This window comes from Rattus norvegicus, chromosome 7 (genome assembly GCF_036323735.1).
Source record: "Rattus norvegicus strain BN/NHsdMcwi chromosome 7, GRCr8, whole genome shotgun sequence".
Lineage (NCBI taxonomy): Eukaryota > Metazoa > Chordata > Mammalia > Rodentia > Muridae > Rattus > Rattus norvegicus.
Window position 1 is genome coordinate 52,920,925 of NC_086025.1, and position 15,240 is coordinate 52,936,164.

Consider the following 15,240-nt stretch of genomic DNA (forward strand, 5'->3'; position numbering starts at 1 on the left):
CTAAAAATTCTTTGCTTTTTAAAAACATTTTAATAGGACTGAGAATTGAACCTAGACCCTCCCCCATAACATGCAAGCATACTACCAAAGCACTATATCCCTAACCTTTTCTCTCTTTTTTTAAATTTGGGCATCTCACTAAGTTACACAGGCAGGCCTTGGCCTTCAGAGTAGTAGGAATTGCACCAAGCCACCTGGCTCATTTTTTAAATAACTTTTTCATATTTTCAGCCAGAGATCATACTGTAATGGAAGATTTACTTAGGATGTTCATTAAGGAGTTGATCTGAGTCAGGTGGCATATAGTTATTGGAAGCTTGAGTTTGAATTCTACTTGGGCTGTGTAAATGAGTCTGCACAAAAAAACAAGAACTGGGGATGTGGCTTGGTGAGAGTGATTTCCTGAATACATATAAAGCTCTGGGTTCAGTCCCCAGCACTAGAAGATAAAGGTTGCAATGAAACTTTTACAAATCTTATTTCCTAATGACTTTAAAAGAAAATAAATAGAGGAAAGTCAAGCTGAAATCTTTCCTTTGATAGGATGACTAACTTTGGTCAATCACCCTGTATTTGTAGTCAGTCTACAAAGTTTGTAAATGATTTCGTTGAGTTAATTCAGATGGCAGCATATTTCTTTATAGAAAGAAAAAAATTATTGAAGTGATTATTGTAATGTCTGGAAAATGTAGACTGTGTTTCATGCTTGGATTATAACCCATATTGGGGATATAATAGAGTGTAATCAGAAGATGCCACCACATACTAGGTGGAGCCTGTTATTTTTTTGTGTGTTGATATAGAAAGAGTCTAAAAAAGTATATGAAGCTATACACTTAATTTTCAAAGAATAATGAAAAGAATTGAAATATTCTTCCCGGGGAGCTGGAGAGAGCTTGCTCAGTGGTAAAGAGTACTTGCTATTGCCCTGGGTTCAGTCCCCAGCCCCGAAAAAAAAAGAAAAAAGAAGAAAAAGAAGAAAAAAAAAAAGAGTACTTGCTATTTCTGTAATGAGTTTGGGTTGTAGCACCTATGTTATGCTGCTCAAAACAGCTCTAACTGTTCTGACCTCCAAGGCCACCTGCTGCATACACATGTGCCATACACACAGACCGATACATTTTTTTTTTTGAAGATTTCTTTCTTTCTTTATTTATTTTTTGGTTCTTTTTTTCAGAGCTGGGGATCGAACCCAGGGCCTTGAGCTTCTTAGGCAAGCGCTCTACCACCGAGCTAAATCCCCAACCCCAGATTTCTTTATTTTATGTATGAGTGCTCTGTTTGTATGTATGCCTACATGTATGCCTGCATGCCAGAAGAGGGCATCAGATTCTATTATAAATGGTTGTGAGCCACCATGTTGTTGTGGGGGATTGAACTCAGGACCTCAGGAAGAAGAGACAGTGAGTGCTCTTAAAGCCCCCAGACACTTTTTTTTTTTTTTAAATGAAAACAAAGAAATGCATTTATTACCATGGTTAACAAATACATTGCTTTTGTAGCTTCCAAAACATAAATCAGTGGTTGTAACCCTGAATGATTCAGATGATAGTGAGTCTGATGGAGAAGCTTCCAAGTCAACCAGTAGTGTCTTTGGTGGCTTAGAGTCCATGATCAAAGAAGCAAGACGAACTGCAGAGGTAATGAGCTATAATTAATGTTGAAAGACAGTTGGTGTATTAGCCATCATCGAAGTTAATTTTGTTTCTGAAAACATTAGACCATAGAGTTCAGGCATTTTAAGTACAATGGTTTGTGGAAACAGTATTTGTGCTTTTGACACTTATGTAGTGAAGTGCCTGTTGATGAGGTAGATTTTACTGTTTCAAAATTGCCTTTGTGTTTCTAGTTACTCACTTTCAGAATAGTAAAGTGGGTTCATTTGTGTACAGGGGAAACTAAATGTTGTTCAGCATTGTATTATATTAACTAAAACACCAGTTTTCAATTAGAAAAAAAACTATAGTGTTTAAGCCCTTTCAGGGTGTTTTCTATTTCAGTAGTTTAAGGAATAGCTTTGCCTAGGTAGATTATGTAATTGGGTAGTTGACAACTGGCCAGTTTAGTTTTTCAAAAGAAGAGTGAGGATAAGACTTTAAATGCTTTCTTTTAAATTAAATTAAATTAAATTAAATTTTATTATTTTTTTTAGCAAGCTTCAAAACCCAAAGTACCTCCAAAATCTGAAAAAGAAAATGACCCCCTGCGAACACCTGAAGCTTTGCCTGAAGAAAAGAAGATTGAGTATAGATTGTTAAAGGAAGAGATTGCTAAGTAAGTCAGTCTTATGTGATTCACTTGAGGGTAGTTTCTGCTAAAGTTTCTTTTGCCTATATAAGCCAGGACTCTGAATTTATCCTAGTTATCGAGTTAATGTTATGGTTTATACAGAGGGAGTCAGTCATCCGTTACCCTAAATGCAGTGAGGCACTGAGATACAGACAGCTTAGGGAGCACACAAGAGCCGCCGTGTTAGTTCTGAGTGCAAACGGCAAGTCCATATACTGGTTATACAGTCAGTGTCATTAACATGTGTCTCACAAAAGTACATTTTAAAGAAAATGCTTTTGGTTTACTCTTTGGCCTAATTCCTCTCTCAATTTAGTCGTGAGAAACAACGTTTGATCAAATCAGATCAACTGAAGACAAGTTCATCGTCCCCAGCAAACTCAGATGTGGAAATGGATGGGATTGGTAGAATTGCAATGGTTACTAAGCAAGTTGCAGATGCAGAAGCAAAGCTTAAAAAACACAAGTGAGTTTTATTCAGTGTCTGATTAAATATGTGCCTAGATTGGGAGATATATATCTATCTATATTTATATTTGTATATGTCATTCGTAACTACTATAGGATTACAATTTTTCCCACCACAGGTCTCCCCACTCCTGATCAGTGGCAAACATGTACCATCCTCTCCTCCCTAGGGTCTTAAAATCCTCATACAGGGATTAGTTAGGTGTGAGAACAGAGTGTGGATGTGGCACGGGAGGTGCTTGGCAACTCCTGGATCACAGATTCTTACACCTGCTAGGACTATAGCAGTTATTCGTTCTACTGACTCATACATTTATGCAGAGGAATTTAATTAATATTTTAATAAGAGACACCAAGACATTTAAGGACGGTTGTCACACTGAAGCTTATCCATTGCTAAAATTGTTTGTGAATTTCCTCATTTTATAACCTTAAGAACTTTGAATTTGTTTAGAATATCGTCAATTTTTAGATGACCTTTTTTTTTAGAACGTCTTCATTGTAAAGCATATTTTTGTCTTTTAAGAGAAAGCACATTTCTATAACTTACATTGAGCGGTGTGTGTGCGCGCACGCGTGTGTTTGTTTATTTTTGAGGTGTGTGTAGCCCTAGCTGAACTGGAACTTGATGTGTAGTAGACAAGGCTGGCTTCAAATTTGTGGCAGTCCTCCTGCCTCTGCTTCTGGAGTGTTGGAATTAGAGGTATGTTCTACTATCCAATGTACTTCTATTACTGAAAGTGGACTTGATTGTTGGAAATAGTTACTCTCTGGTCTAATGAGTAATGTTCATGCTGTCTGTACTCCTAAATTAACTCTTAGAATTGTCTATATTTAAATAGCATCATAACTTTTTAAAGGCAAGCTTTTAAATAGTCATCTGGAGGTCCTTAAGGAAAAGGAATACATGTTCATAGCCTCATTTCTAATGTTTCAGACCCTAGGCCTTCTTTTTGTGAATCATGAAAATTAATGTAATTGTGATTTTTTTTTTTTTAAAAGCACCAGGAGCACTGTAAAACTCATGCTCTTTCCTTCTGAACCAGACGGCAGACATTAAGCATTCTGAGCATGATATATTTGGAGGTGTTTAGGTTTTGGATGTTTCTCTTCTGCTAAACTATATTTTTTAACATGTAGGATTTGTCTTCAGTTGTATCTTTCAAATTATATGCATTTAAGATAATTCTTAAAATACATTATTGTTATTAATTTGAAAATTTTCTGTTTTGATGGTGTTAGTCTGCTAGTTCTAGGAAAAAAATAAGACTTTTGTTATTTACCACTCAGGATTCTCTTGATTAAAGATGAATCAGTTTTAAAAAATCTAGTATTGCAAGAAGCCAAGAAGAAAGAGTCTGTTCGAAATGCTGAAGCAAAAATTACAAAACTTACAGAACAACTTCAGGCAGCAGAGAAAATCCTCAGTGTTAACAGGATGTTTTTGAAGAAGCTCCAAGAACAAGTAATGCTCTTTTCTTAAAAATTAAATATTGTAGTCTGATGTTTACTGTGTTTTTTAAAAAGTGTTGCTTTTATTCCTCTGTGTGTGTGTGTGTGTGTGTGTGTGTGTGTGTGTGTGTCTGGTGTCTGCCATATGAAGTCAGGCAGGCATTGGATTCTCTGGAGCTGGAGTTAGAGGGAATTGTCAGCCTGCTGGACTCAGGTGCTGGGGTCCTCTGGAAAATCAGTAAACTGTTGAGCTGTTCCTCCAAACCTAGTACTATATATTTACACAGGCTGCTTTTGTTGTTTGCTTGCCTGTTTATTTTTGTTTTTCCTCTAAAACAAAGGGAGAAAAATTGAACCTAAGCCATCAGCATACATGTAACTATGGTCTTTTATTGAGACATACTATTAGGATATTTTTACTTTGAGTTGAATACCTCCAAAGCTGTTGTGTTTGAGAGGATATTTCAGAAGATTTTAACTTATGCTTTCTATTTTCAGATTCATAGAGTTCAACAGCGTGTTACCATTAAGAAAGCTTTGACTCTGAAGTATGGAGAAGAGCTTGCTCGGGCCAAGGCGGTGGCTAGTAAAGAACTAGGGAAACGCAAACTGGAGCAAGATCGCCTTGGAGTAAGTTGCCTGTGGGAGAATGTTTGGAAAGCAGGGCTTTTATTTTTTTAATGGTACTTCTAAACTAAGAGATGTATAAAGTAATTCCAACTTTGGTTCAACTTCAGAGAGAACAGATTATATTATTATTCAATCTGTATAATCTAGAGTTTGTTTTTAAATGATTCTTATATTTTGGATGCTTTTAAAATTTATTTTGTGTTGGTTTTAGTTTTTGTTGGTCACAGATTAACTTGCAAACGTGTGTTGACTTGCTAAATTGTTTCACTCTCGTTATCAGTTTGGTTTTATAGTGTTGGTATAGTATTCTAGTGATACCACACTTATCTTGTAAGCAATCGTGTATGATTGCATAAAACGATATAAAATATTTACTTTTCTCCCACAGCCAAACAAAATGATGAGACTGGATAATTCTCCAGTATCAAGTCCAAGGAAGCATTCAGCAGAGTTAATTGCTATGGAAAAAAGACGATTACAAAAGCTAGAATATGAATATGCCTTGAAAATTCAAAAGTTAAAAGAAGCCAGAGCCCTCAAAGCAAAGGAACAACAAAACCTTGTTCCCGTTGTGGAAGAGGAACCTGAGTTTTCTTTACCTCAACCCTCCCTTCATGATCTGACACAGGATAAATTAACCTTGGACACAGAAGAAAATGATGCTGATGATGAAGTTTTGTCAGGTTCGAACAGAGAACGAAGAAGATCATTCCTGGAGTCCAATTCTTTCACTAAACCCAACCTTAAGCACACTGACACACCTAACAAAGAGTGTGTAAACAAACTCAGTAAGAGTACTGTAGAAAAGCCAGAACTTTTTCTAGGGTTAAAAATAGGGGAATTACAAAAATTATATTCAAAAGCTGACAGCTTAAAACAGTTGATTTTAAAAACTACCACAGGTATTACAGAAAACATTTTGCATGGTCAGGTAAGTGGCATTTCATATTTTCTATAAAATGTAGAGTTTGTTTAATGCCTCACTTGTCTTTGGAATTATTGTGGTTTCGGTTGTTCTTTTGCAGGAGATCTCTGTGGATGTGGATTTTGTTACAGCACAGAGTAAAACAACAGAAGTGAAGCCATGTCCATTTAGACCTTACCAGAGCCCTCTTCTAGTCTTTAAATCCTACAGGTATAGAAGAGATAGTTACCCTGGCTCCTAATGCTTTCTCTTAAATCTGTCTTAATAAAAGCAGTTGAATTATGGTCACTGGAAAACAAGTATAGGAGAAAAAACTGTGAATTGCTGTTGTCCTCTAATCCTATCAAAAAGGAAGTCTTAGCATGTTCTATGGGTTCAAATTCTAGGTTTCTGTTAAGTATTTTAGGAACAGAGTCTTGTGAAAATTTTTATTTATTCATTGATTTATAAGTATTTTTCAAGATAAAATCTCAGTACTCAGCTCTGGCTGAAATGGAACTTGCTTTGTTAGCCTCAAACTTAAAGTAATCCTCAGCCCTCTGCCTCCCAGGCACTAAGATGATAGGTGTATGCTGCCCTTCCTGGTCAGGGACGATTTTTTTTTTCTTTTTTGTTTTTTTTCGGAGCTGGGGACCGAACCCAGGGCCTTGTGCTTGCTAGGCAAGCGCTCTACCACTGAGCTAAATCCCCAACCCCTCAGGGACGATTTTTAATGTGAGCACTCTTCATTTGTTGTTGGTCAGCCTCTGTGATGTTGACCTAGATGTTCTAAGGTGGCTAGTGTCCCACCACATTTTCAGAATGCTAGATGTTGTGACTGCTGAGTGGGTGTGGTTTTATGACAGCGTTGCAGAGCACTTACTAGGTAGGGCAGCCTCATAGCCTGGCATTCATACAGGCTGTGTAATGTGGACAAATGCCAGTGGACAGCATTTTATTGTGTGGTGGGGACAAAGGTGTTAGAATATAGTAGTATTTATATATTTTTTCTATATTATAGGTAGTTTTGAAGTTTGTTTGTTTACTTGTACTTGAAATTGAACTTAGGGCCTCATACATGCTAGGCAGGTGCTCTACCTCTGAATGCTTCCCAAGTCTGGTGTGGGGTTTTTTGTTTTGTTGTTTTTAAATGAGATGGAGACCCCCTGTGTTAGCTCTGCTTTCTTTGAACTCAGCCCCCCAAATGCTGAGAAACAGTTGTGCACTGCCTCACTCGGTTTCCAACATGACGTCTCTCATTTGCCCATCACAAAAGCAGCTTATTTCTGTTACTTGTATGATGGCTGTTCTAGTTACTTTTAGTGTTTCTTTGATTAGAAAGCAGGTAAAGAACTCTTAACTGAGAAAGAAAAATTTAAGATGTCTAGTTTTCTATCCATCTGCCTAACAAGCCTATCCATTCTTTTTCTAGATTTAGTCCTTACTACCGAACCAAGGAAAAACTTCCCCTAAGTTCAGTGTCGTACAGCAATATGATTGAGCCAGATCAGTGTTTCTGCCGTTTTGACTTAGCAGGGACATGTAATGATGATGATTGTCAGTGGTGAGTAGTATTTATTCAAAAGAAATTTCTAGAGAAAGCCACATTTCCTTGATTTTGGAAAGCACACAGTTATCTTTTGTGCTCTTGTTTTATTTTAGGCAGCATGTACAAGACTATACACTTAGCCGGAAACAGTTGTTCCAGGACATTCTGTCATATAATCTATCCTTGATTGGCTGTTCAGAGACCAGCACTGATGAGGAAATTGCTTCTGCAACAGGTTTGTAAAGAGTTCGTATTGAACTTAGGGAATTTAAAATGATCATGCACAGCTTATGGTATTTTAAACAACTAATAATTTAATACATACCCATGACACTTACTAGATCTGCCTTATCGAAAACAGTAGTCACTGACCACTAATTGGCTTTTAAAGGGAAGTTTAAATGAAGGCACACTTTATTTACTAGTCATACTTCAATGGTAAGTGCTGGCCAGTAGCTCTGACAGCAGAGAGAGATTTAACAGATCATTGCTGTTATAGAAAGTGTTTTAGTCATTTAAGTGGTTTAGCTAAGAAGAAAATATATAACATTTGTGTGATATTTTACTGTTAATTCTAGCGTAGCCTTTTGATTTCCTTTGCTGGTTTCAAAAGCTTGGGACTAAGAGTCAATATGGGTTTAGCCTCTTAAATCCTGTAGTGAAGTAAAAAATAATAAAATTTGATGTAGAAATCCTGGATTACTAGCAAACACTTGTACACTGCTGTTGTTGAATTTCTCCACAGATTTTGGTGCCAAATAATAAGTCTTTTGGATTTAAGGAATTAACATTTACTAGTTTTTTAAAAACATCACTATCCACTGAAATTACTTTGTCTTTCTTCATTTGGGATTCTACTTTTACTTAATAATGTAGTTCATTTTAGTTTCCGAACTGCCAACCCTAGTTTATATTATGGTATGGTGGGAAGGATTTGTCAGAGTAATTAAGCTAACCATAGGTTTTCCTTTTTGATAGATCATAGATGGTACTGACTGGTGCTATGCATAGTTTAAGTCTTACTCTTTCCTTTGTAATCTCTCACTAGCACAGTTATTGCAGCCACATTTTCATAATGAATATAGTATCCTTATTATTTTCAGAAAAATATGTTGAAAAACTTTTTGGAGTAAACAAAGACCGAATGTCAATGGACCAGATGGCTGTTCTCCTTGTTAGCAATGTTAATGAAAGTAAAGGTCATAGTAAGTATGTATGTATGTATGTGTATATGTGCATATGTGTACATGTGTGTTTCTCATTTCTGTATGACTGCAGGCTAACATTATGTTTTTAAAGTGAATGTTGTCTTTTCCTACCATGATCAAATAACTGTAGCTCTTTTAAAGTCTTTAAAATAATAAAAAAAATACTAGTTACATAAATTAACAATATCTTCTATCTCTGTTAGCACCTCCATTTACGACTTACAAAGATAAAAGAAAATGGAAGCCCAAGTTTTGTAGAAAACCTGCATCAGAGAATAGCTGCAGTAGTGACGATGAGCAGTCTACAGGACCAATTAAGTATGGTAAGTCACGCCATTTGAGATCTAGGATTATTCAGTTGTGTTCTCGCCGTCAGGATACTGACAGTTTTAGCCTAGTTTATAAATGCGTTTTCTTAAACTTGTATCATTGGTATTTTTCACTGTCCTAAATGTGATGCCCTTTGTGTTTTCAGTAATATTCATTTCAATATTCATTGTGCAGAATTGATCCTGACATTGCAGGGTGTTTTCATTACTGTTCTTTGCCCAATAAAAGGGAGGAACACTCTTTAATAAGTATGATGTCTCATGTATTTGCAAACATGCTTTGGTGGGGTGAACACAGCCTCAGTTGGAAATCACTGCTTTGCCTGTGTCCTTGACAGCACATGAAAATGATGATGATGATGATGATGATGATGATGACGACAACAACAACAACATCATTATTGCTTTATTTTGGAGTCTTATTTTCTGACATGCAGTAAACGTGTGTGTGTGTGTGTGTGTGTGTGTGTGTGTGTGTGTGTCTGTGTGTTTGTTGAGTACATCTTTCATTCTTATTTCTAGTTTTCACTATTTGTGGATTAATAATGAGGTCTAGGTAGACTCATGTGCTTATCTATGTTTGTGTAATAGTTCTGTAGTTGAGATGTAGAAGAAATATTTTGTAAATTTTAACTTAATATATGGTTTTCCTCCCCTTCTCCTCCTCCCTCAGGCCAAAGTCTCATGTAGCCAAGGCTGGCCTTGAACACCTAATCCTCCTGCCTCTACTTACAGAGTGTTGAGTTTATAGGCGTGCACCACCATATCTGCATTTTAACTGTTAGTTCAGTTTTTCAATTATCAGTGAATTATAAGTGAATGATCACTTAAACTTAACATAATTAGCATTATAAACTTAGTATGGTTTACCAGCACACCATACTTCTAGTTTATTAGCTGAGTCCTATTTATTCTTATTTTCCTTATGCTTGAAATATTTTTTTCTTTTAGAAGTGTCTAGGTTTGGATGGTTAATTATCTGACACTTTTACTTTAGAGCTGAAAATCACTTGATTACCTGTCATTACCTGCAATGTTTAGGGATGTTTAGAATCTTTAGGGATGAGAACAAAGTTTTTTCCTTGAGTGGTTGAAGATAGAAAATTAATGGTATTTGTTCTTACAGCCTTCCGACCAGAGAACCAAATAAATGTTCCAGCTCTGGACACTGTTGTCACTCCAGATGATGTTAGGTATTTTACCAGTGAAACTGATGACATTGCTAACTTAGAAGCAAGTGTACTCGAAAATCCATCACATGTACAGCTTTGGCTCAAGCTTGCATACAAGTACTTGAATCAAAATGAGGGGTAGGTCGCTTCAAATTATTATGAAATATTTATATCTTTATGTCACCTGTGGTCACTAGGTTTATATCTTTATTCATTATTTTACTTCACCAATGGTCATCAGGTTTTCTTACTATTATCAATGGGGTCTTTTGTTTTTGAGGCAGGGTCTCACTGTAACAGAGGCTAGCCTGAGCCTCACTTGGTGGCCCATGCAGCCATGCTTCAGACTTCCTGGTGCTGACATTGCGTGTGTGGGCCACCACGCCTGGTTCAGTGCTTTACTTTTTTGAAGCAGGGTCTCATGTAATGTTGATTGGTGTACCTGCTGTATAGTTGAGGGTGCCCTTGAGCAGGGCCTCCTCTTTTTACTTCTCAGATACTGGAATTAGAGGGAGATTTTGGTTTTTTTCCTTTTTTCTCTTTCTTTCTTTCTTTCTTTCTTTCTTTCTTCCTTTCTTTTTTTTTGAAAAGTTAAAAATTCCTTAATTTTTTTATTCCTGGTACCACTACCACAATTTACAGGGCAATATACCTGATGTAATGAAAAGAAAAAGAAAAAGGTAAAGCTACAACAGATAAAAGACCTCAGAATGTACATCTAATTGATACTCATTGCATTAGTCAGTGGCTGCACTTTTGTAAACTGTGGCTGTGAGCATCCTGAACAAGAGGGGCTTCCTGTTTAAGCTGCAGTGACTTCTCTGACCATGGATCACCGTTCCTTCTGTGGCAGATTTTACAGTTCCTCTAATGCATGTGGGACGACTGTCTCAAAGTAACTGCAGCTTTCCTGACAACTCCTCGCTCTCTCTCCTGCTGAGAACTGTAGCTGTTTGTTTCTGTTTTATTTTAAAACCTTCTGTCACCATGTCCACCACTTCCACCTCTAGATCCATAGCCACCACCATAGACTGCCTGAGCTTCTTCCACCCAAACTGCCCCCATCATGGGTCCATAATTAGATTGTTGCTGTCCACTATAATTTCCAAAGTCATTATAGTTCCCACCACCCCCATAGCTACCTCCATCAAAATTTCCTCCTTCATTATAACCATCATGTCCTCCTCCACCACCACCAGATCCATCACCTTGGTTTCCATATCCTGGTCCACCACCTCCATAACCTCCTCTACTACTTAACCAGGACCACCACCATAGTTGCCACCATCACCTCCAAATCCATGATGTCTACCACCTCTACCTCCATACCTGCCCCTACTGCCTTCACCTCTACCACCATAGCGTCCTCTTCCACCAAAGTTTCCTCCTCGACCAAAGTTTCCTCCTCGTCCCATAAAGTTGCCAGATCCACCTCTATGTCCTCTCTGTGACCCAGCAGACTGCAGCTCTTGTTTAGAAAGGGCCTTTTCCACTCCACAATTATGCCCATTAATAGTATGGTATTTCTGAACAACAATTTTTTTTTTCATCTTTATTAACTTGAGTATTTCTTATTTACATTTCGATTGTTATTCCCTTTCCTGGTTTCCGGGCCAACATCCTCCTCCCACTCCCCTCCCCTTCTACATGGGGTGTCCCCCTCCCCATACTCCCCCCACTACCACCCTCCCCCCAACAATCACGTTCACTGGGGGTTCAGTCTTAGCAGGACCCAGGGCTTCCCCTTTCACTGGTGCTCTTACTAGGCTATTCATTGCTACCTATGAGGTTGGAGCCCAGGGTCAGTCCATGTATAGTCTTTGGGTAGTGGCTTAGTCCCTGGAAGCTCTGGTTGGTTGGCATTGTTGTTCATATGGGGTCTCAAGTCCCTTCAAGCTTTTTCAGTCCTTTCTGATTCCTTGAACGGGGGTCCCGTTCTCAATTCAGTGGTTTGCTGCTGGCATTCGCCTATGTATTTGCTGTATTCTTGCTGTGTCTCTAAGGAGAGATCTACATCCGCTGAACAACAATTTTATCAACTGTGTCATAATCATCAAAAGTTAGAAAAGCAAATCCTCTCTTTTTCCACTCTGCCTGTCTTCTATAACTTCTATGGTTTCAATCTTGCCATACTTTTCAAAGTAGTCTCATTATATTCTTCTGTATCCTCTTTAATACCAACAACAAAAATTTTCTTCACCATTAAGTGGACACCAGGCTTTACAGAATCCTCTCTAGAAACAGCTCTCTCTGGTTCCACCACATGTCCATCAACCTTGTGTGGCCAAGCACACATTGCAGCATCCACTTCTTCCACACAAGAGTAGGTCACAAAACCAAAGCCTCTGACATGTTTTGTTTGAGGATCTCTCCTTACCACACAGTCTGTAAGTGTGCCCCATTTCTCAGAATGTTCTCTTAAGTTATCATCTGTGGTTTTGAAGCTCAGACCACCAATAATCATCTTCCTCAGCTGCTCTGGTTCCTTTGGATCGTGGCCCTCCATTTTGAGACCGGACTCACCTCTTCCAACTTGAGTTCAATATGGGACCAAGAGGAAGACCATATTTGGTTTTGAGTCCCTAGTTTACTTCTTGACAAAGCCAAAAGTATTCTATTGTTGTAAACCTAGTAGAAAAGTTTTTAAGAGTAGAACTTCCTTTTGTGTTTATGGCTCAGTGCATAATAGGTGGTAAATTATACTGAAGTTTGATGTACATGGATTACATCTTTAATCCTAGCAGTTGGATTTCTGTGAGATTTAGGCCAGCCTGGTCTATGTAGTGAGTTCTTTCTAGGCCAGCCAAAGCTACATAGTGAAACCCTCTCTCAAAATCCAAAAAGGGGGTGAAAATGTTAGTAAAATTATGATGAGGATGGGAAGGTTAAATTTTAGGTTAATTTGCAATGGAGATTTAAGTTTATTTTAGCCATTTTAAAATTCTGATGGAAGTGGTCTATTTTCCATGGGTGGTTAAGTTATATATTTCACAGCTAGTAGTTTCTGCTACAAGTTTCATACTCTTCTGCCTTTTAATAGTAAAGAGCAAGCTAGAAATAATCTTTATAATGTAAATTTAAAGTATAATAGTTTCTTTTATTAAAAAGCAGTCTCCTGGGAAAGACCTATCTTAAAACTTAGTATAAAACCTGTTAAATAAGACAACAGCAGCAGAGTGCTGAGAAAGCACACATACCTGAAAAGGGTCTTTTTTTAACTTGTTTATGTGTCATTTCCATGAGAATGGGGTAAGTTACAGTGCTTTCTTGTCTGACTCATTGAGTAAAGGACAAAGGAACTATACATTACTCTATGAGTAGGCTCTTGAAAGAATTATCTTCTTTAAGAGATAGCAAGCCTTAGAGCTGAAAAGAACTATTATATTGAAAGCTTTGATATTTTATGCTGGCAGTAGCTGGCCTTGAGAGAGAGAGTTGTTTAACTTTCCTGTTTTCAAACAGTATAAATCATAAAAGGTATTGCTGAGTATGAACGTGTAGAACACATTTGAAGTCGATAATTAAAATACTTTTATTATACTAGGTTTTTATCTGTGGTAAATGCTTACAGAGAATATCTACTTTAAAAGAAATTATTTAGTCTATGGGAGATCGGGACCTTTTGGCTTTGACAGATATGATTTAAAATCCCAATTAAATACTTTGTATCATAGTGATCTTGGCTTCTTGTAGGTCTAGTAGAAAGTAGATTGTTAGTTTGGTTTATTTGATTAGCCTGCTTAGATGTTAAGTGTTTGAGTGTTTTACACTGCTGGTGTTGAGCCTGGTGCCATGTGTCTGCTGAGCATGTGCTGTTACACTGAACTGCAGCCCGAGCTGCTCAGCCTCTTACAGTGAACACTGCCCTTTCTTTTAAACATACAGATTGTGCTCAGAATCTTTGGATTCTGCTTTAAATGTACTGGCTCGAGCTTTGGAAAACAATAAAGACAATCCAGAAATTTGGTGTCATTACCTCAGATTGTTCTCAAAAAGAGGGACCAAGGAGGAGGTGCAGGAAATGTGTGAAACGGCTGTTGAGTATGCTCCTGACTATCAAAGCTTTTGTACTGTAAGTAGAAAAGATGTCAGCCATGTGGTTGATGTATGCTATGGTCATTATTCCTTGGGGCCATCTTAATAATTGGTAGGTAGCTTAAAAGACTATATACTTTATCACTGTGTAGATTGATGTCTCCAATTCTCAGGTTCCTGTCACTTCTCTATAGGGATAGATTTTTGAATATACAAGAGAAATATTTAAAGAAGACATGATTGGGTTGTTAAGTATATTAATTAAAGAAAGTTATTAGAAAAATTGTTATATAGTTTCTATTTGGACAAAGTTAAGGGAGTTTCAGAAACATGAAAAATTTTATTCTTTTAAATTTCTTTGGTTGTGAAAAATTATGATTGCTAGAATTTTTAAAAATCTCTGTTTATGAAAATAAGTTTTACCTGTAATTTCTGCTAGTACTGGACTTTTCTTTGAGAGAATAGTTTTCTTATCCAAACTTAAATAGATCTGTGAAATAGACTCATGTTTGTTAATTTCTGAACTTCTGTCTACTGAACTCAGGAACCATTAAATTCAGGTAACGCCTGATGAACGCGTTATCAGTTGTCTTGTTTGTTTGTTTGTTTCAAAATCAGCAGGGGTTTAAAACTAGATCCTTATAAATGATAAGACCCACATCACTACTGAGTAATATCTCCAGTCCATAAACAGATTTATCAAAGTTACTTTGTTTACTTTGAGATAGGATTTCCTGTGTTGGTTAGGTTGTGGCAAACTCCTCAGTATTATGGGGCCAGCATGCCTCAGATCTGAAACTCAAAGCTTGGGATAACATATTGCCTCTTAATACATGAATTGATTACTTATACCTGTTATAGTTTTGGATAGCAAAGACTCTCCAAATCCAACAATCTAGAGTTGATGCTGTTGATCACCACAAGCTTTTCCAGAGAAAGGCATATTCAAAAATTGTAGCATTCTTCCTTAAATTTGTTTGTTCTTTAGGGTGTCTTACATTTCTAATACAGATGCTCTTTTATTTTTTATTTCATGTATGGGTGTTTTGCATGAGTGTATGTCTGTGCACCCCTTGTGTGCCTGGTGCCCTTGGATGCCAGAGACTGTGGGGAACTCTGGGCCTGAATTGCAGGCCATTGTGAGGGGCTGTGTGCTTGGTGGGAATTCAACCCTGAACTTTTTTTTTTTTTTTTTGGTTCTTTT

General features: G+C 37.3%; 1 protein-coding gene and 1 pseudogene across 3 annotated transcripts in view; one reads left to right on the forward strand and one right to left on the reverse strand.

The window, feature by feature from the left end:
* Zfc3h1 (zinc finger, C3H1-type containing) overlaps positions 1-15,240 on the forward strand; it is a 56,339-nt gene that overhangs the window by 26,508 nt on the left and 14,591 nt on the right. For all 3 annotated transcript variants that reach the window (XM_039080126.2, XM_039080127.2, XM_063264419.1), the window contains 13 exons: positions 1,503-1,640; positions 2,153-2,274; positions 2,606-2,755; positions 4,048-4,222; positions 4,708-4,839; positions 5,228-5,770; positions 5,865-5,974; positions 7,176-7,307; positions 7,406-7,527; positions 8,396-8,497; positions 8,704-8,823; positions 9,956-10,139; positions 13,887-14,073. In XM_039080126.2, coding sequence (XP_038936054.1) covers positions 1,503-1,640; positions 2,153-2,274; positions 2,606-2,755; positions 4,048-4,222; positions 4,708-4,839; positions 5,228-5,770; positions 5,865-5,974; positions 7,176-7,307; positions 7,406-7,527; positions 8,396-8,497; positions 8,704-8,823; positions 9,956-10,139; positions 13,887-14,073 — 2,217 coding nt within the window. The remainder of the gene's footprint in view (positions 1-1,502; positions 1,641-2,152; positions 2,275-2,605; positions 2,756-4,047; positions 4,223-4,707; positions 4,840-5,227; positions 5,771-5,864; positions 5,975-7,175; positions 7,308-7,405; positions 7,528-8,395; positions 8,498-8,703; positions 8,824-9,955; positions 10,140-13,886; positions 14,074-15,240) is intronic.
* Positions 10,971-12,820, reverse strand: Hnrnpa1-ps42 (heterogeneous nuclear ribonucleoprotein A1, pseudogene 42; annotated as a pseudogene).